The sequence below is a fragment of the Poecile atricapillus genome, chromosome 17 (assembly GCF_030490865.1).
Source record: "Poecile atricapillus isolate bPoeAtr1 chromosome 17, bPoeAtr1.hap1, whole genome shotgun sequence".
Lineage (NCBI taxonomy): Eukaryota > Metazoa > Chordata > Aves > Passeriformes > Paridae > Poecile > Poecile atricapillus.
The window spans coordinates 4172569-4194099 of NC_081265.1; the positions used below are offsets into that span (position 1 = coordinate 4172569).

Below are 21531 nucleotides of genomic sequence, written 5' to 3' on the forward strand. Positions count from 1 at the left end.
TGGAGAGATTAACGGGTTGGCCCTATAAACTTTGGCTTGGAAATTTAGCACGACTGTGGATGTCAGGTGAGGCGTGTACTGAGCAAACTCCTTCCCTGGTGCCATCTGTGTTACTTATGCACAGCTAATGAAGCTGGTGTTTGGGAGGTGAGAACAGAACTGGGCAATCCTTCTTTAAATGAAGCACAGAAAGAGAGGTGGACCAGAGAGGAAGGTGAGACATTGAATCAGTCACCCACCACAGACGTTTTAGTCATGCAGGGAAAGCAAATAATTTATTTACATATCTGATTGTACATTACAGCTACCTGAAGGATCCACAGAAGCAAGGACAGCCATATTGTCCCCAGAAAGTATTTCAAGAAAATACAGAGGAAAGAGTGTAATGGCACATTGCAACAGTACTGATACCACTTCACTGATGTTATAAATTACAGAATGAGATTAAAAATAGTCATATGCCACTTTTGTTGGCTGCTTTATTTTAGTAACAATGGAGCAAGTGAACTTTGCTCATTTTCATACTAAGCAGCCTTTGAAATAAAAAATAAAACCACCTCCTTGCTTCTAAGGCAGCTTTATATTCTGTGAAATGGGTGTCAAATTCAGTCAAAAAATTTTTGCCCTGTGAGAGAGAAACATACTTTTTTATAGATAAAAGGTTTGTTCTTTGGAAGATTTAGGGGATATTGATGATTTTTTTCCTTGAGACTTACCACAGTTGATCTCACTGTGTCTGAGGGCTGGTGAATAGGATATTGATAAACAACAAGATGTGAGAGAGGGAACAATTTAAGGCAGGGTCAACATTCCAGAAATGAAACCACCAGCTCAAGAAGAGGCTGGAGGGAGGGAAGGACACTTCTAGGACCAGGTCCCTGGTTGTCAGAGTCACTGATGTCCAGGCTCACAATGCATCTACACAGCTTCCCAAATGCTGTGGGAGAGTGCTGTGCTACAAGGGAAGGAGTTTATTCAGCATTTCCCAAAATGTGAAGAGCGAGACACCCAATCTCTCACATCTGCAAGAGGAAGATCTCCAGTCATGCAGATCCAGGGTTTGTCCTTAGGAAACACTGCCACAGAAGCCAGGGAGGGAAGAGAAGGAATAACTAAAGTTTTAGGCACTCTAAGATGGAGAGTCTATGAATTGGTAATGTTATTTCTCTTTCCATTTCAATGGGCAAAGTAAGTCACTTGCCTGATCCCACAAAAATAATCCCAGAATGGAAGTTAACCTGAAATGGGCAACGTGTTCAAATGAGGTTTTGGTCTGGTGCCCATTTCAAGTATAAAAGGAAGCAAATTTGCTTTAATGGAAATAAAAACTATAATCACCAAGTCAAGACTGTAACATTTAATTGTTTTATTATTTTGAATTAACTGAAGCCAACAAGTGGATAGAATTGGTCTCATAACAATACTACAACAATAAATCTGCAGAGTGTGTGACATTGCCTTACAAGAGACCAACCAGCTGATACAACATTCCTAAAAGAAGACAAAGAACTGCTAATTATGTTAAATTTCATTTGCTACGTAATTTAGACCATGACCTAGTGCTTCTAAAAAAACCTGTACAAAATGAGTACTTTTTACATCTCAGAGGCACATGAATACAAATCTGATCTATTTTATATATACACATGTACATTACAAGAAACCAGATGATTAGAGAAGTGTATATAAAAAGTGTCGAAAACCAGATGATAAAATGTGAAAATAAAATGTTATCTTCACAACAGAGAAGTAAAAGGCACAAGTACTAAAATATGTAACCATGCAAAAAATGTGACTAGTCTGTGCAACAGAGAAAAACAAATGGCTCTCACAACTGATTTTACAGTAATTCTTAAAATGTCTCAGTATTTAAATATATATCAGTGCAACATTTACTGCCCTGTAGTGTACTGAAGTGTTCACAGGATACTAAATTCTTGGTTCTCCTTCTGATGTCCTTTCTCCAAAGCCAGAATAATTTAGCTATGGATAAGGTAGTAAATAAAACAGGCTGATGCTGTGGAGTGCAAGGTCATCACTGGGAGGAGGAGTGTCTGCAGCCCTCCTTACCATCTGCACAGATGTGTCCCCCAGAACAGTCACCTGCCACCCCTCACTGGGGCACAGCAGCTCTGAGGGGTTTCCAGGGTGTCACCGTGTCCAGAATAGTGACAGCAAAGCTGACAGCTCACTGCTGCTCCACTCACAGCACCTCCATTCCAGGGCTAGGTGTCCAAATTACACTGCAGAAGCCCATGTTTGTCAATGTTTTCATTAGCATAGCTAGTTGAAGTAAAAGTAAGTTTAAGTAAAAACGAATCTCTCTAACAGTACGTTTGACCAGGTACTACTCTTGCAGTTGAACAAAAGCCCCAGACTGAAGGCAGCAAGCTGAAACCCAGGGTGCAGAGAACACCAGGAGCCCTGTCAGCTGGCTCCACACTGTGGCAAACTACTGTAGTGTGGCCCTCCCTGCCTGCAGATTTTCCCTGCAGATCCTCAATGGCTGCTGCTGCGACCTCTGTGATGTGCTGGCCATGCTGAGCTGCAGGCCTGAGCCTCCCAGAGTGTGGCAGTAGAGCGTGTTGTGGGACACCTGGACAGAACTGCAGCACATCCCAGGGATCCCTCACCTGGATCCCTTCAGGGTTACTCACCCTACCTGCTTGGATACCATGAGAATCAGCTACAACGTTTTGTCATGGGACACAACCAGTTTTCATGACCACAAAGAAGGCAAGGACAGGACTGGCCTGGTATGAAGACAGGACTGCAATTCTTGCCTTGGTAGTTGTCACACTGAAGCCAAGAATATTGAATTTGTCCCTCCCATCTGCTCAAAGTGCCGCCCCAAGGCACGCAGACACCTGACAGTGGCTGGGGACAAGTCTAAGAATGTAAATGTCAACACAACACTGAGGAGAGTTCCGAAAGAAACAACTCTCTTGCACATCAGAGCAACTCCCTGTGCATTATGCAGAATGACAGGATGCAGACCCAATTCTGACTGCAATCCTCATCAAACTCTAAAGGTACATGCAGAGTATCATTAACTAGAAACCCATGCATGCTTTAACAGCAAACTGCTCCTAGGAGCAATATTTTGAATTCAAAAATACTGAGATGCAAGGGAACAAATAGTCAGAACTGTGGAACTATGTCCTTCAAAACCAACCAGCTGTTTTACATCACCTGTCATGATTTCTTGACAATGTTTCTTGAGTAACAAATTACTTGACAAGAACATGAGCATTGCTACTTACACCAGGAACTGCTCATGTAAAGTCTGAGTCAAGTTTTCACTAAAATCAGTATAAGCCAAGCCACTGATCTGGCAAGTGTTTGATCAGCTGCTACTTCCTTCCTTCCTTGGAAAAAAATCCCTCAGACCACACCATACAGTATTTGTTTTAAAAGAAAACCACTGCATATTCACTGCCATTAAAGAATGTAAAAAAAGCATTCTTTTATTTGTAAATTCTACTTCTTAGACTCATCACATGTCACGGGCACTATGATGCACAGACCACTGAGTAGTGTCTCATGTAGCAGCCCACAATGTGTGTTTATATATCAGCTTCCAAGCCCCATTTACAAACCAGATTAGGGAGCCTAAACACTGTCGGTCTAGATCCTCTCTGGAGAGCAATGCAGTTCTACCAAAGTAAATGGAGCATTGCTGCACTCAGACAGCAAAATATTTGTTGATACACATCTTTGAGAATTAATAATGCTGTGTTCAACTCCCTACAGAGCTGGCTGAGAAATATCTGAATTTTTCCCAAAGGCCATGAAAGGAAAGTTGGCAACAAAAGTGCACTGGATGCTAGGGTTTTTTTGAAACTTCCTACATATTTGCATATTAAAAATTCCTTAAAAATAGATGGGATGGTTACAGTTCATCAATGTTGCACTTCAAGACAAATTCTCAAACAGCTTCAGTCTTAAATAGAAGCTATTCTAAAAGCTGAAAAATCTTCTTTTGATGTCAAAGCAGTTTTGAATCAGCATCATTCTGAAATCAGAACTAGGCAGCAGCTGAAGTCTGGAGGGAAGCAGCCAATACCAGAAAAATCTTGAGAGACTACATTTCAGGTACTCTTTAAGTGCAATTTTTGAAAGAGGTAATTTTTCTGCAGTACCTTGTGTGGGACTAGCCTGACTATGGGCAGCTTCTAGCCAAAATCCAGTCATTTTTTTTCACTGTCCAGAAATACCTGTAGTGGTTTGCAACAGGTTTGACCAGAATATCATTTAACTTTTCAGAATGTAAGGTCAAATGAACCAAGGAACAGATCAAGATACAATACCTGGGATTGTGTTTGCATCTCCAAAGGTTAAATAGAACCATGGATTTGCCACAGGAGTGTTTACTGCATTTGTGTATTGCTAGAAGGAGATGATACCACACTTCTGTGTCTGAAGTGATTTACCCAGGGAAGGGAAGGCTTGTTCCACCAACAGTAACACTGACAGAGGCAGGCTGTGCTTTCCTGGCCAGCCTGAGAACACAAAGGATGTCCACAGCAAAGAAATAAGACATTTAGCAGAGAACAGACAGCAAAATGAGTTGTCTCCCTATTTTTAACATCTCCTGCCTGTTCTGCCAGTGTCTGTCTGACACTTGATGAAAATACGCACTCTCTGCAAAACTGGTATCAGATCACTCTTTTCCCTGCCCCAGTGAGCCATCAAGTGATCCTTTATTACCAAATTGCCTGCATGTCATAAAACACAATGACTTCTTTTCTGGGATAAAAGGGTTCTCCAGGGCTTAAGTTGCAAGACAAGTTGGTCTAACATTTGCAGTTACTCAGTCTAAGAATGCAATTGCTAATTAGTATTTTTAGAGGTGGATACCTTAGAGGAAAATATATCTGCCAGTGAAATGCCTCTCCCACCTCCAACTCACATTATTTGTCAAACAAGCAAGTATCTGGATATGATTTCCACAGTAACAGATGGCAGTATGACACCAAGGGCCCCACAGGAGCAGAAGGATGCCTCCTTTACACAATAAAACACAGCTACAAACACCACCAACATGGTGGTAAGACATCTCTTCAAATGCAAACACTAGAGCAAGGAAGAGCTTCTAAATACTAACACAGCTGGGTACAAAGCTGAACAAGAAGTCCTGCAAGTTCTAAGAAATTTCCACTGCTGGGTACCCTTGGCTAGAATATCTCTTTCTGGATATAAGCCAGATTTGGTGACTATTTGTCACTACTAGTGACTGTTCACCTCCTACATACAATTATCTGCACAAAAACTTGGCTTTCACTACAGTCATGTCTTCTGTTCAAGTCCACAGGCTTTGCTTTTAGTGAAACAGTCCTCAACATTTGCTGATGTTCCACCCTAATGGGAATGGGCTTTAGATCACTGAAATTTTGAAGCTGAATCCAGTTTACTTAAAAATAATTAGGGGAAAACATTCAGTCACCAGCCTAAGCTGCAACAGCTTCACTCTTATTGAAAATTGCTCCATGGAGCAGGACAGCAGTGCAACTTCCCCAAAACAGTCAGCTCCAGAGGCAGGGCTGCTGGGTCACCCAGCCCTGCTTGTCACAGCAGGTTTGCAACAGCCCCCTGAGACAGTGTGGAAGAGTTCTCTGTGGCCTACAAAAAGAGTAAAGTCCCTGGCACTACCCACAGACAGCACCAGAGAGAGGGAAATGCCAACACTGAAGTGCAAGTGAGGAGTCCTGCAGGCAGGAAGCACCGAGCTGGCTGAACTGTTCCTCTCCCACCTTCTGGGTGGCACATCCAGAAGCAGCAGCAGGTGGGAAAGGTGGGTGTGTGGGGTTTCCATGGGGTTCCATCTACTTCTACACAAACAGAAGCTGCTGCAGTGTTACATCTTACACCATTCCCAGGTGGCAAAGGAGTGGTCTTTAAATCCTTTCTTCCACATCACCCCAGGAACCCTGTGACATCACTTTCAACTAGAGTGTCCCATTTCTCCCAGAGCACTGCAGACCTTTGTGCACTGGGGTCTTGTGTCCCTCAGTCATTCCTCTGGTCCCTCTTTCTTTACACTTACTTTACACCTGCCTACGCAGATACATAGAAACAAACTGTTTTTATTTTCTTGCCTTCAAGAAAGCCTGATTTCAGAAGGTCCCCTGCTTCCCATCACTCCAGTAACACATTACTGAAGGCAAGAGCACAGAGATTGCAGAAAATATATATATATTTACATCCATAACTGAATACAGTTTTATGTATTCAAATTCAGGAAAAATGCATCACATATACACACCAAGATACATCAAGAGAATACTAGGGGCAAGACACTGCCAACAGCAAGAAATACACAGAAAAGCACAGTCATTGCTACTGTAACATTCTTCTGGGGAGTGTATTCAATAGAGGAAACACCTCTCTATGCACTGGGGAAAGCCAGACACTTGGCTGATTTTTCTGTGCCAGTTGGCGTGAATCAAAAGTGTGAAACTTTTACTTTTAAAAAAAGTGCATGGAATAAAATTTGTTTTTAGCATTCAACTACCCAAACAATTCCATAGGCTCCTTATATAAGCTACATTATTAATTAAAAATGTCCTAGCCCTACAGTATAGATCCAGCTCTGGAGAACACAGGCACATGTTGAAGTCATCCCTATTTAAGGCAGCATTTAAGCATACGCTCAACTTTAAAGCTTAATGTTCTGTCCCACTGACACCCATGAGCAGATGCAGCACACACTTAAGCACCTGCACAACTGCTCATCTAAATGGGGATGTGTTCCCTACTCAGAGCTTTAGATATGCACATGTGTACTCAGTCTAGATTGGCAACTCCTGCAAGATGAAGCTCTTTTTCCTGCCTAAAAGCCGCTCTGTATCAGACTGTCCTCTGCTGCTGTGCCAGGAACCAGCCGTTCCTCTGCACAGCCTGCCCAAAAAATGCCATTCTCAAAGGAGTGCAGCTGTCTGCGGTGGGAAAGCAACTCAGCACATCATGACGAGGGTGGGTCCTCCTCCTCCCCCTGAAGTCAGGTATTTCATGCAAATTTTTTGTTATTGTTGTTTTTTTTTTCTTTTTTTTTTTTTTTGGTAAGAAATGGAATGTATTCCTTCAGTGAAATCTCTAAAATCAGCATGAAGGGAAGGGGCAGAATCCCAGAATTCATCTTAATGGCCCATGATATACCCCTGAAAATAGGGGAACAGATTTGAAAAGCTCTTTGCCTCAATGCTACAGGGACCCTGGCATAAAAAAACACACATGCACACACACTGGAGAGCAGCCTCAGAGCATCCCAAAGCAGGCTCCAAAGTGATCTTACATCAAAAACACTTTGTGCTGACAGTGGCAAACAAGTGGATGGTGATTTTTCATAAATAGCAAAAATTCTGCAATATCTTCCTTTTCTTCCCATTTACTTTGTGTCTTTTCCCAAAGTTTGTTTTTTGTTGTATTTTTTTGTTTTGTGTTTTTTCTTAATCTGATGTGTGGTTTAAGTATTAAAACTAAATCAAATAGGAAATTGCACAGTCAGCACCAGTCAGGAACTGAACCTGGGTATGTCAATTGGTTTGTGGTACCCAAATTCCTGGAAGAACGAAGAAAAAAATTCTTGCTCCTTAAGTTAGGGCCACATCCATATGTTTCCATTGTCTTTTTTTACTTTTACAACTAGAGGTAGAGTAATTTTGTCCAGTATCTAAAACAGCATGATCCAGTTATATTGTTATTACATTAATATACAGTATCCATCTCATCACAGGTATTGAAAGTGCATGGAAAAAGTCTAACCAAGCCAATTCAATGACAAATAACAGTGTACCAAACATCATATAAACACACCCGCGCACCCACACTCACACCTAGTGTGTATATATATTTATAGATTCATTTACAGTATCAAGAGTGCTGCTTAGATCCAGTGGCATGTGCAGAAATATCAGGCAGTTGCTGCTTTTCCTTCTCATATTCTCTTCAATTCTTTATTTCCAAGATAGATGGATTGTGGTCCAGGATTGCCAAAATTATCTTGTCCATATACTGTCGCAATCTGTAATTTATCTCTTCCTGTTCTTTGAGGGCTTCCATGAGCTAAAACACAACATTTCCAAGTTACTCCTGAAATATGCTCAGTAGTTTATGTAACAGCCTGAAATTGAGACAGGTGAGAGACCAGTGCCTGCTCAGGGTCACCAATTCCTCCTGTTGCAGGTTTTCTAACTCAAGCTCCTCCCTGTATCTGTATTAGAAACAATTCTGTATGTTACAGATCTTTGCTATCAGAGGTGGTGGTGAACAGTCATCTCCAGGGATCTTCTTGCAGGTCATTTGAAACATGCCAATCCATCCTGCATACCATGGATCAACTGCTTTGTCTCATAGCAAGAGCTTCATGATACTCAATTTTTTTCGTAACTACTGAAATCTAAAGGTGTTTGCATGAAAGGCTGCTGAACAGAACTAGTATTTATTTCAGTGTTTTGCACCAGGAAAAATATGTGCTTCCTCTGGATCAGGTGCATACTCTCTCAAAAAAACCCCAAAACAACCACTGCATACTCCAGAAGAACAACCCAATTGCTATTCAGTGTTCTATATTAATTATATGTCTTTCACCAGATTTTTGGGCTGTAAAAGGCCCCTCAACCTCTCCAAAGATGAAGATTTTTTTGTTTTTCATCTCTGAATATTTAATGCCAAACTGACAAAGCTGCCAAGGTCTGTCAGAGCCCCAGATCCTCCTAAAGCTCATGTTCTTTGCCTGTCCGTTTTCATATGACTTCACAGAAGCCCCATCCTGAATCTGCAGATTCTAACATTTGTTCTGATCATACAGGAAAAATGGCACAATGGGAACAGTTTGTGCAGGTCTGTGAGGTTTTGCTGAGTCTGGGACAGCCTTCAGGCACTTTCCTCCTTTAAAGGGAGAGTGCTGGATACTCCTCTCATGAGCTAAGAGATTGAGAGGGACATAGTCAGATTTTTCTTGACAATAGCAAAAGCCAGTTTGCTTTTACCTAATTAGACATCAACAAGTAAACAGCCCTTCCTCACAGTGCTCTGGTTCAGCAAGAAATTGATTTTCAAGTATATAATTCAAGGGCCTTCACTTCAAGAGCCTGCCCAGGAGCTAAGGCTGACAGGTCAGTCCAGTACAGACTGGGTAAAAAGGACTTTTCTGTCTCACAACTTTACTTGATGAAAGAATGGGAAGTTCTGTCTGGAAGAGACAGAGCATCAAGGACAAATAATTCCTTTGATCTCCTTCACCACTAACCTGTCTTCTTCCCTGGAAGCTCTCATGTATCCATTGGCCAGATCTCACAATCTCTCCTGGAGCTCAGAGGAAGCTACACCAGCTGGACTCAGCCCACATACAAATAGGACTCCCAAAATATCTTTCAATGCATTACCAAGTTATTATTTGCACGTAAGTTACTTTCTCCAAGAATTCAGCTCTGCTACAGGGAACATATAGCTCAAATAAATATCCAAGTGAGAGCTTGTTACTGAAGTCATTTAGAACTAAATCTAAAATAAAAAGTAAAAATTAAAGTAACTACCAATGGCCATTTTTGTATGAAAGTAATGTCACACTCTCACATTACTCTGCAAGATACAAGATGTTAGAACTGTAAAACAGTTCACTGAGATTCTAATAATTCCAATTTTTTTGAGGAAAATGGGAGAGTTATAATACAAGGATACCAGAACAGTGTTATATTTAAGGCAATCTTCTAACACCCTTGAACTCCCAGCAAAGCAGAATTTTCTGTTGTTCATTTGTCAACTTCAGATAGTTCAACCTTGACAGTTAATTACAGGGAAAATTGCATATTCTTGGATGTAGTACCTGATTAGAAAAGCACATTACCTCATCTCTCGATGCAGAATCAATTTCAGCAGCCAGTGACTGGGCTTTTGTTTGCGTTGCAAAGAGGTTTTTAGCTTCATAAAGACTGAGGCTTAGAATCTGTCCATTAAGATCATCATTTTGGTCACGAAGTTTCTGATTCTCCTATTTAAGGATGAAAAGACATTGTTTTTTAAGTTCTTCCTACAAGGTTCTATTAAAAAATAAAATTTAACATCACAGGTAGCTTGGATGACATACAGCGAGGCTACAGCTGACAGCAACTCTCACCTCCAGTGACAAGGCCTCCCTGCCTGAGTTTTCCTGGGGCATAATTTACATCACAGTGCAAACAAGTCCTGCAGAGATGCAATGAGGCTCTTGTGCTTGTGTGAGAAGCAGGGGACAAAATCTGAAGGCAGGGTGCTTGGGCTTGCATTTTTCAAGGTATTCCTGTACATTTGATGTGGATTGTGAGGCCCTTCCTGGCTCACCTGCTTCAGCCGTTTTATTTCATGCTCCATTTCCACCTCTCTGGTTTTGGCATTGAATTCACTCAGGCTGGAGGAAGAGCTTCTCCCACGTCCAGGACGTTCACATTCCAGCTTGTACAGCTGCAGGTGCTCCAGTTCCTTCCGCAGGTCTTCGATGAGCTGTGGGCAGCAAACAGGTCTTGTCAGTGCAGCCCTCCCTGCAAATGTTCCCCTCTGTACTCAGGCAAAAGCACTCCCTGAACCTGGCTGAGGCCAGTCCTACAACACAACCTCTTCCTCTTCTTCCTTTGCAAGCACAGGTCCCCTAAACTGCCCCAGAGCTGGCAATGGCTGTGATTCCAAGCTTCATGCCCGAGAAGCATAATTTCCCTTGCAAACAGAGTACAGGAAACGTTAGGGCACACAGTTCTCAAAGAGCTGCAAACCCTTTGGGTCAGGGATTGGCACTTATTAAGTGTTCTTGCAGCATTCAGTGCTCTGTGGGCACCCTTCCCACACAAACACAATTCAGCAACAGCTTCACTGGATGTGTTTTTCTCAGTGTTTATCCTGTCTGCCCATTCTTTCTCAGCAGGGTTTCCATGCAGGTGGTTTGTGACTGCCTGGCCTTACATCCCTCTTCACACTTACCTCCTGTGTGGCTTCCCTCTCCTTGTTGAATTCCAGCCTGTTCTGCCGCAGCTTGTCCATCATCCTCTTGTACAAATCCATCTCATCCTTCAGTCGCAGACTTGTGTCTTCCAACCTATCAGACATGCGCTGCCTCTCCTGGAACAAACAGGGAGCTTCAGAACAGGCTGGTGAGAGCAGGACACAGCCACAGTCTCACAACATCAACCTACAGACACAGCTGCTCATAAACTGCCTTGTGTCTCAGGACATTCCTGCCTCTAAAGGTGACCAATGTTTCAATTCCATTAATAATCTTGTTTAGGGAAAGAAAATTCAGGAAGCTGGGCCAAGCACTGTAAGAGTTTGCTCTTACATAAACTGCTGCTAAATTGCTCAAGGGCTCAGGAGTTTTGTTACCTCATCCAATCTCTCCGTTTGGGATTTCAGCCGTGTAACAGTGCTTTTCAGATCACCATTTTCTTCTTCCAGTTGCTGAACCCTGTGTAAGTAACAAAAATCTTACAGCAAATACCTCTTCAAAGATGCAGACATGAAAAATAGTGTGCCCTAAAAAGCTATCTCATTTGCACTTGATAGACCAAATAGGGAAAATCTTTCTAATCATAGCACTTTTTAACATGCCTTTTTGCTTGTTTGTTTTTAGGTTCATTTTTCCCAAAATGCTACACTGACCCTCAGATTCTTGTGCTCCTAATAACAGGTAGATGGAAAAAAAAAAAAATCAAAGTTGGAGAAAACAAACACAGGCACAAATATTCACTAGAACTGGTCACAATTCCCTCCTTGAATCCATGCCAAATATCCAACTAAGCTGTTTACATGGGCCACGTAGATTAAAGCATTAATGTAAAGCATCCTGCAAGCTTTTGGGCATTAGGCATGTGACTGCAGAGCTACTCTACAGAGTTGCCAACCTGCCACCATCTGTGCACTGTCTGCTGGGGAACAGCCTATATTTACAAGCGAAGTAAAAGCAAGGAGAAGATCTTTTTCCCTGTCCAGGGTGACACCAAGACGTTTGTTACCTTGTATTTAGCAGTTCAATTTCAGTGCCTTTCTCCTTTTCATACTTGGTGTAAGCTTCTCTGTGCCTCTTTATCTCTTCTTCTAGAGTCTGTTCTGCTGATGTTTCTTGGTCTTTCAGTAGCTCCTCTAACTCATGAACTCTAAGGAAATCAGATCTCATTTCAGTTACAGCTTCAGAAGCAAATTCTCTCTTCCCTGCCTACTACCTTGCTTCATTCTAATTCACCATCTCTTCTGGCATTTAACCTCTCCCAGTATCTCTCATATTTACTAATAAACACAGAATTAAGTAGTATCAGTTAATCTATTATTCTTTTGGTCTCAGAAAGATGAGACTAAGACCCAGTTGTCTGTTCTTCTACGTGCAAGGAAAAAACCCAACCACCAGGGGTAACCTCTCTTACAACAGTAGAGTTTTCTCTATACAAGTCAGTAATATCTCACTCAAAAACACTCGTCTGGAGCCTCTTCTTGCTGAAAATTCAGCAAGGCAGCCCTACTCCACCAGGACTTTTCAGATGAAGCCTTATTCCATCTGCCAGCATTAAGGAAGAAGACTTGGTCATACTCTACAGGTAGAAATATTCCTTCCCCACAGCTGCTCTCTAGCTTTGCTCTGACATGGTAAAGAGAGCTGGCTCTGTGTTTTTTTACCTGTGAACCAGCTGTGTGTTCTCTTGTTTCAGTTTGCTCTTCAGGTCACCATTTGTCAGGCTATCATTCTCCAATTCTGTCACCTTCTTCTCAAGGTATGTTACCTGGAAGGACAAGCAGAGAAAACTGAGTTTGAATCTCTCTTCAAACCCCCCTTTCACTGTTACTAACTGGCATTTAGCTACTCTACCATTTAAAAAAGGGGCATTCTCTGCAAAGCCAGCAGTAAAATTACACTCTGCAATTCTGAGTTCACCAGACCCTGCACGTTCCTTGAAGGTGCACACTGCAAATACACCATAAAGAAAACCTAACACAATGCCTAGATCTGTGCTTGCTCAGTTCTTGCATTACTGCCAAGCAAAGTTGTAAAAGTAATGTAACATCAAGGACATTTTGAATAAGCTACTTCAGATCATGGGTAATTTTGAGCAAGATCTTAACCCCCTGATGCAGGGCTCCAGCAGGATTTGGTTGGGTACATTACTCACAGGGCAGAGATTCTCACCTTTTCAGTGATATCATTATCACAGGAGTCTATGCTGTCTCTGAACAAGTCTTCTGTGCTGCCATTACTGCTGCTGAAGTTACTGTTGTGGAAGAGTTGTCTGAAAGATCAGAAGGATAATTATTTTGCTTGATGAGGAGGAAGGACAAAGAGTCTGGCTTCAGACTTTGAACATCCGATGGTAAAATCTGTGCAATCATTTCAGTGACAATTACAACTGTTTAAGCCCAAGTCTTACAAGGGACTGGTAGCTAAATGAAGTCATACTGAGCACAGTCAATAACATTAGTTCTATGGAGTGAGTTCTTTGTTGCTTTTGATAGGATCTGCCACCAGCATTAGCATAGTTTAAAAAATACTTAAGTCTCATTCACTCTATGCACATTGGTTGGTACAGTTAAGCTAGAAAATTTCATACAGTAAGAACTTTAAAAAAAAAAACCAAAACCAAAAAGAAATCTCAAGCAGTTCCCACTGCAGAATAGTGTCAGAATATGTAACACTGGAGATTATCTAAAATGTCCTTGAACCTTACAGCCCTCCCCAGCCCAGGGCTGGTTCACTCAGTCAAAAGAAGATGACAACTCTGTTAGTCCTTTTTAAATGAGTGCTCTTGCTTTCCTTCACATTTTGGAAACAGCAGCAAGGCCCACATTATGAGGGTTAAAGAAGCAGTAGCTGGACTGATAGAATAGCAGTACAAAGGAATACATTTGGCAGACAAGCAAAAACTATATTTTATTTCTATTTTAGTATATTTAATTTTAGAGCTCTTTCCAGTTCAGGAGCCTGCTCCAAGAGTACCAGGGGCTTTTATATTCTGCAACACTCATACCAAACACCCTTCCCTTAAACATACCAGGGGCTTTTATATTCTGCAACACTCATACCAAACACAGACCCCTTCCCTTAAAAACTTGGTATGTTTTTGTTTTTCTAAAACTATAATATTATTATTATTTATTATTTTGTCTCCCACTCATCTCCCACCCCCACTTATGGAATTGTTATAGCTGATTCCACAAATATTCATTGAAAACTTGAACACTCTTACCTTCCAAAAGCTGTGCTTGATATTTTCCTGTTAGGGCTACAGAAGGAATGATACAGAAATTAAGCACTTATTTGATTCAATTTTAATTGCACAATGAAATAAAATAGACATTTTAGCCAGGTCAAAATACGATTTTGTGAACAATATTCTTTTATAACTGAATGAAAAGCTGCAATTACTAAGAACGCAAAGATGAGTGAAGTCACAAATTATTGTGATCATTAATAAGTCAATTTGCAAATACTGTTATATTTAGCAGAGATTTGTCAGTGTAAATCAGAGCGAAACTAACATTAGAAACACCACAAAGGGACACCAAGTTAGTGATGGACATTTATTCTGGATTTCCAGGTTTTAGATGATTTTATGAACAGTTAGTTTATCCTTCCCCATAATGCTTCCCAGTTCAGCACAGGAACTGAGGTCCTTCCATTTTTACAGTTCCCCTGTACAGCCAGAGACTGGTGCTATCTAAATGAAGACCCCTTGCTGCAGACAACAGCACTGGAACCAGATCAAAAAATCCTGCTGCATCTCTCAGTAAGAGGATATCACATCTCCATGTGCACAGACACGGCTCTTGATCAGGCATATCCAGCCTCCCTCCCTCAGAAAATTCCCAAAGTCCTGGTTGGTCACAGTCTGGATGCTGGCAGACTCCTTGCTAGGGCAGGAACATTGTTCATGACAAGTTCTGTGCTGCTGCACATCATGAGAAGCAGCAGTGAGCACAGCATGCCCAGTGCCAACGATTACACCGACAGGCAGGACTCACATCCAGTTTCTAGGGGGAGCTAAAATCCCACCAAATAATTCCCTTCAAAAACTCTAGGTGATTGTTAGAAGCACTTTCTAAGTGCTCAGCACAGCTTAGGAGTGATGGAGTGGCAAAGAAATGTAATCAAAAGGCTGAAATTGCAAAGAACTCCAAAAGTAAATTCTGCCACAGGATTCATCATTTTTTCAAGTTCTCCTGACATCACAAAAAAAAATCCCACAGGAGCCAAGTACCTCTGCTGACCAGTAGCTTTAGGAGAGGTGTATGTAAGGTTATGTGCATTAGCCAAAGATCTGGAGATCCCTCCTTCCCACCTGGAGAAAGCAGTAGCTAACTGTAGATCTGCACTAAGCAGCACAGCAGATCCCACTTCCTGGGAAAAATTCCTTGAAATATCACTCTCACTCTGCAATCAAAGAGCTCATTGGTTAAAATATTTGAGTTTAGTAATAATGTCAGCACCTTAAACCAGAAAAATATTTAACAGCTGATGAAGAACAGCATTTTGGTTTGGGCTACATATCCAAGTCTCAGTTTCTTACTGTTTTGTAAGAACAACACGTGTGTAAGATGGAATGGGATACAGAACAGAGAGGGGCTCTCTCTCCCTCTCCTCCTGCTATTAGCCAGTCCCATGTCAAGGCAGCATTGCCAAAAGCACTGCAATAAGCTGCTTACCTGTTTGCTTTCAAATTTTTCAGCCTGGCTTCCAAATCGTTGAGAAGATTTATCTTTTTGCAGCACTGTGAGCAGTAAACATCCAGTAACTCGCTGTTATAAACATGTCTCATTTTTCGGGGGGTTTGGCCAGCGCTGTTTGCAGGAAAGGAGAGATGTTACTGGCTGTGGTAACCAACCCACACATCAGGTTTTCCTCGTGTCTGTGTGTCAGAATCACAGATGAGGGAATTTGAAGAACCATCTTTAGCCACAGCTCATCTACATCAGAGCTGACGATGGCCAGTGCTACTCTTAGGGCAAGTCCACCTGTCTGAGCTGAGGCCTTGCAGAGGACGTGGATGTTTTTGGGTGGCAGTGGAAAGAATCAGTGTGGGTGACCAAAGAACAGCAAAAGTTACATGGGGCCCACTGTGATGCACATAGCAAAGGCAGCTATGTTCCCCTCTCATCTTGCCCATCTTCCCACTAAAGCCTGGCATGCAACCTGAAGAGTCTTCTCTCCAAGAGAAAGGCAGGAAGATGGAAAACAGAGTGGTCTGATAAGAAGTCACACAACCCCCCTCAGATGGTAGGATGAAAGGATCCCTGGAATGCTGGAATGGGGAGGAAGGGAGAAGTGGACAAAGGTCTATAGAGGAGGTAACAGTACCCCTTGGCATGATAAAGAGAAAATAAACTCAAATAAAAGAGAGCAATCATGGCATGATGTGTACTGAGCCCCAGGAATGAGAATGGAAAGTACTGCATAAACCTGAGGAAAGAGGGGATGAAAGACACAAGCCATCATCATGAAGGGGCAGTGGAGAGGGCTCTGCATGCATAAGAGAGGTGGCCAGGCTGGATTGCAGAAATGCTGGAAACAGAGGGGAGCATGTGGGGGTCGCATGCAGAACAGAAAGATGCAGTGAGCTTGTCCTGTGCTAGCAGTGAAGACAAGACCTCTGTGTGCTATTGATCCAAGCAAACAAATCCTAGAGAACCTTCATGCTCAGCTCTTCCCAACCCTGCTCACCCATTCCCTTGCTTGGGGGAAAGATTGTAAAATCTGGATCTGCCTTGGCCACAGGACGTAAGAGCTGCAGAGACAGAGGATACATGCAGGAGGCAAGTGCACTGCTGTGGCATTTCTAGCTCCTAACAGACAGCAGCTACTTGCTTATGTTTCCCAAGACATTCCAAGTCAATAGGATGCTTGTTTCAAATAACCTCCTGAGAAAATTGCAGCATTTCCCCTCACAGATTAGTGCTAAGGATTTGTAGTATCAGAACACTAAATGGAAACAGCTCACTTGTAACTCTTCCCTGTATCAGGGTGGGTACACAATGCTAAGCTGGTTTCCTTTGCTGCAGATTCCTTCCAATACCAGCCCTGAACTGTGGAATTATTGTCTACAATAGAAAGAAATCTCTACAAGCAAAATAGCCCAGTTATTTCAACAGAACCCAACAGAGGTTATCAGAAACAACATATTTGCTATAGCTCTTATTATTAAATACAGTCTGTCAAACAGAGGGCAGGAAATGAACTGGTAACATTTTGATTTTAAGGTGAATCTATCTAACCAGAGTAAATTCTGCTATGGTCAGAGAAGAATAAAAATGAAAAACTGTTTGTTAATGAATAAGGAGCAACCTGGAAGATACAGATGAGCCAAGGTCAGAGTAGGCGTTGGTTCTGGTCTCATCATCAGGGCATGGGCTACTGGGAGTAAAATCCACATCATCTCCTTCCCCATAGTCTTCAAACTGTTCTTCATTACTGATCAGAGAGGCGGTGGAATAAGTGGAGAGGTCAGATGCTGCAGAAGGGTTGTGAGGACTTGACCTGAAACAAGAGGTCAAAACATCTCGAAGGCCGACTTTGATAGCGCCTCACCTCATATGGAACCTTCCACCTTCACAGGCTGTGCCCTCTTTGAGGCTGTAACCCACCTTTGTGCTAAACCCCTGAAGTGCTAAATGTACCTGATGTGCAGCTGACAAAGTGGCCTTGAGAGACAAGAGCATGAGAATCTATGAAAAAAGTACCTGTGTGACAAGTTTGGATCAACACAAACCATCTTGCTTTAAAGAGCACACTTTGATGATCCTCAGCCACCACTTCCAATGTGAAGAAGACCACATGGGAATTTCTGCTCTGAATGCAGGAACCATGCAGACAGCTCCAAAACATATGGAATAGTGAGAGGAACACGTGTAAGACAGAGGCTGTCACTTTATTCCACAATCAGAGAGTTTCCCAGTAATCCAGAAACACCCTCTCCCACATCCCAGGAATTCCAGCCACTCTCCTCTGTGTGGTAAGAAAGAAACGTCAGCTCACTGCTTACCAGAATCACTAAAGCTACTGATGTGACTAATGGAGGCTGGGTTCCTGCCCTTTCTTCCATCAGGACAAATTCTGTCTTTCAGAGGAGATAGGGACCACAGGAAAAGGCTGTCTAACTACCAGAAAAATACCTAAAATGATGTTAAATGGGTAGGGAATGGCAGCACCCTATGACTTCAGAGAAAGAGGGCACATAGGTAAACAGATCAGCAGAGTCAGGCACCACAGGAAAGCAGCTGGCAGAACAGTTTTGAGCACATCAAATCTAATAAAACAGAGCAAGGTGGCTGCAGAGGGTGCACAGGGTTCACCTGCCCAGAGTCCAGACAGCCCTGTGCAGTGCACCTGCAGACTGCAGGTGTTTTACACAGGTTTGCTCAGCTCCCACCTTGGTGAGGCATTCAAACAGACAAGCCAGTAAACTCACAAAAAAGTTCTTACAAACAAACTTCTCCCTATGGAAAACACACCTGGAAGACCTGAAATAGATGCTTCAATTATGAGGTCCTGGCATTGCCCAACTGTCCCCTCTACAGCAGAATCCAAGGCCTCTGCAGTACAGACCAGTCACTAATGGAATCTGCTGGAACTTTATGCAGATTGGGTTACATTTTTCTCTTCCTTTGCTTCAGCGCACAGTGCTTGTAGCTCCAGCTCCACCAGCTGAGCCATGGGACAGTAGCTCCCAGGTGACATTGTTCTCCAGCAGCTCAACAATATTTCCTCCTAAATTTCTTCTGAGCCTACCTTGAGCCTCTCAGCCTCTCTACAGAGACAGCCCTCTATCTGTAATACTCCACTTGTGAGCTGTAAACAAGAGATGCACCAGTATTCCTTTGGTGGATGGTGCAAGCATCATTTGCATATCCCTTCCCTCCAAAAGCAATTAGTAGCAGAGGAAGCCTGCCAAAATTTCAGATGTATGCTCTTTTGTTTCGCCTGTTTTGATGAGATCCATTTATAACCTGCAACTCATTTATCTAATTCACATTAACAGAAATTAGGGCAAGTCAAGCCAGGCACACTACTGAAGGATGAAGGTAGAAATACTCATATTAGAAATAGATCAAACTTATCTAACAAGGCTCCTTGGCTGAGGGATTAGTGAGAAGCTCAACATATCACACTAACATTGATTCATAAAGTGCTGCTGTGCCATGGACCTACTGGGTATTGGTAAGTTTTTGGGAGAACTTACAATCCTACTGCTGTTTGCATCTCAGCTGCAGTTACACCAAATCAGTTTGGGAAGAAGCTCCTTTAACCACCAAGATTAGAGGCCTAGGAATTGCAGAGTCATCTGCAAAAGACTTGCTAAAAGTGACCTACTTTCCTCATTCTAAAGTTCTGAAGGGAACTTTCAAGTGCTTGGTGTTTTTTGTTTGTTTGGGTTTTCTTGGTTTTTTTTGTAGTTATTTTTGTGTTTTTGTTTGTTTGTGTTTTTGCAGGTAATCTCCTTCAGAGCAGGATTTCAGAGGGCTGACACACCTGATACACAACCCACCTGCTTCTTCAGCGAGCAGCAAAGTAAACCTCTCTATTGCCCAAAGTAAATAGCTTTATTGCCTCCTTTAACAGAAAGGCATGAAGCTTCTCATGCTTTCCTCCCACAGATTTACTGAAGCTGAGGAGATCTCAGGACAAATCAAGGTCTATCAGTAGTAGCACAGTAGCTCTTGGTAGTTCCTGCCTGCCCTAGAAGGAGGGTACAGGAGGCACAACCCCCTTCACAAGAGCCTGACTGGCACAGCTGGGAGGAAAAACATTTCAAACACAGCATGGGAAAAAGTCAGTCACCAAAAGGATGGGGCTTTGGAGAACTGGGAATGCCAAGGAGACAAGTTTGATAAAGAGCTGATGGAAACTGTAATTATCTTGATAAAGTCTCTGAGGTTGCTTGGGCAAATGGGAGAAGACCAGAACTCAGCTAGCTGAGAAATTCAGGAGGAAGGCAGGAATGAGGCAGCATAAAGAGCATCTGAGGAGGCCCAGGAGAGAGAAGAAAGGCTGCCTTAGGAATGAACAAAGCTCAAGAGGCATAAATCAAGATGACAGGCCAAAAATAGGGAAAACAAGGCAGAGGCTTACAAAGCAAGCCCAGCTGAGCTCTGTGCTGTGGTAACTGCAGTAATTCAGTTCAAAGCAGGATTAAACCAAATTGGGTCCTTTTCCCCCACAGTCATCTTTACCCAGCACTCCTGGGTACACACCTGGGAAGAGTCAAGTTAGGGTTACAGAGACATTGGTGTTAACAGCAAGCTATGGTTACACATGCACATGCCAGGACACCCCATATTAAACACAATTTACTGTTGCACAATAAAGGTTATGGAAAATTAGAAACACAAAGAATTAACTTGTTACATGAAGTTGCAAAGCAAACCAGCAGAGCCCACAACATCAGGTAAAAGATGTACAAAAGACTACAGCAGTATTCCCCATACTGAACTTCTCTGCAGGAAGTATTTGTTTTAATTACAGCATATAAAAGTTATGGCAACAGAGAAGAATTTATGTTTTGGGGGATACTAATGCAGTGATCTGTTTTGGAGAGACCCGATGCTTTCACTTCACCACACAACACTTGAGTCCTGTGAGCACTCACAGAATGTGCCAGAAGGAGCCAGGACTGAGACTATCTAAGCCACTTAGAGGACCTGGACATCCATCCCCCTTATGTTGTAAATGGATGTTAAATTTCTAAATCCATCAGCCATTCTCAGCCTCCATCAGTAGGGATTAGCCACAAAAAGGCTCCTTCCTCCCTGGCACACACCACAGAGCAAAAGCAGCACTCACTTGTCACCGGGGAGGAAGAGGCCACCGAGCACCCCATCCTTGTCCTCGCTCCGACAAACGTCCGAGGCCTCCGAGCTCTGGGCGCTCTCGATGGCACTGTCCATGTCAGACTCATGGTGAACCTCCTGCTGTGCCAGAGTCATCACGTCCTCATCAGGAAACAGCTCCGACTCGCTGTAGGCGCTTTCGCTGTCCAAGTAGGCACAGTCCTGGATATCACCACCCTGGCACAAGGAAAATCGGGAGTCAGTTCAGATCATCCCTCAAGGCAGTTCAGCTGACACAGAAGAAGCAATAAGACACTCTCTGGATGCCCTGGTAAGCAAGAGTGATACTGAATAAAAGCCATGAAACAAAAAGCTGACCTGCTTTACAAAGCCAGTTCCTGCAAGCCAATAAAGTAGCCTGTACCTTCCAGAGGGGCTCAAGCTCTGTCTGACTTCCCAGGAGAGAAAGACATAACATCCAGCTATAAAATGCAGTCAGTTTTACCCTAATTCACTATCAAAATGTACTTGAAGCAATAAATATCCTCAAAGGTTTATAATAAAATCAGGCATCTTTTGAGAGATAATAGTACCTTAGTCACCAAGACTTGGTCCTCTAATTAATATTACAGATTAAACAAAAGCAAAACAGATAAGCCTAACAGTTTAGTCTGTCTTTGAGGATGGGCAAAAATTTGTAAGTTGAAAAAAGAATTGGCAGGTGTTAAATTGTTTAGGGTAAGTCTTGGTGATAATCAAAGA

General features: G+C 42.5%; 1 protein-coding gene across 2 annotated transcripts in view; it reads right to left on the reverse strand.

The window, feature by feature from the left end:
* Nucleotides 1–349: 349 nt before the first annotated feature.
* RAB11FIP4 (RAB11 family interacting protein 4) overlaps nucleotides 350–21531 on the reverse strand; it is a 113024-nt gene continuing 91842 nt past the window's right edge. For both annotated transcript variants that reach the window (XM_058852543.1, XM_058852544.1), the window contains 12 exons: nucleotides 20783–21006; nucleotides 17288–17479; nucleotides 15652–15786; nucleotides 14196–14231; nucleotides 13142–13241; nucleotides 12634–12737; nucleotides 11979–12119; nucleotides 11350–11431; nucleotides 10951–11088; nucleotides 10321–10479; nucleotides 9848–9991; nucleotides 350–8064 (listed from right to left, as the gene is read on the reverse strand). In XM_058852543.1, the coding sequence (XP_058708526.1) occupies nucleotides 7948–8064; nucleotides 9848–9991; nucleotides 10321–10479; nucleotides 10951–11088; nucleotides 11350–11431; nucleotides 11979–12119; nucleotides 12634–12737; nucleotides 13142–13241; nucleotides 14196–14231; nucleotides 15652–15786; nucleotides 17288–17479; nucleotides 20783–21006 (1572 nt within the window). In that variant the 3' untranslated portion in view covers nucleotides 350–7947. The remainder of the gene's footprint in view (nucleotides 8065–9847; nucleotides 9992–10320; nucleotides 10480–10950; nucleotides 11089–11349; nucleotides 11432–11978; nucleotides 12120–12633; nucleotides 12738–13141; nucleotides 13242–14195; nucleotides 14232–15651; nucleotides 15787–17287; nucleotides 17480–20782; nucleotides 21007–21531) is intronic.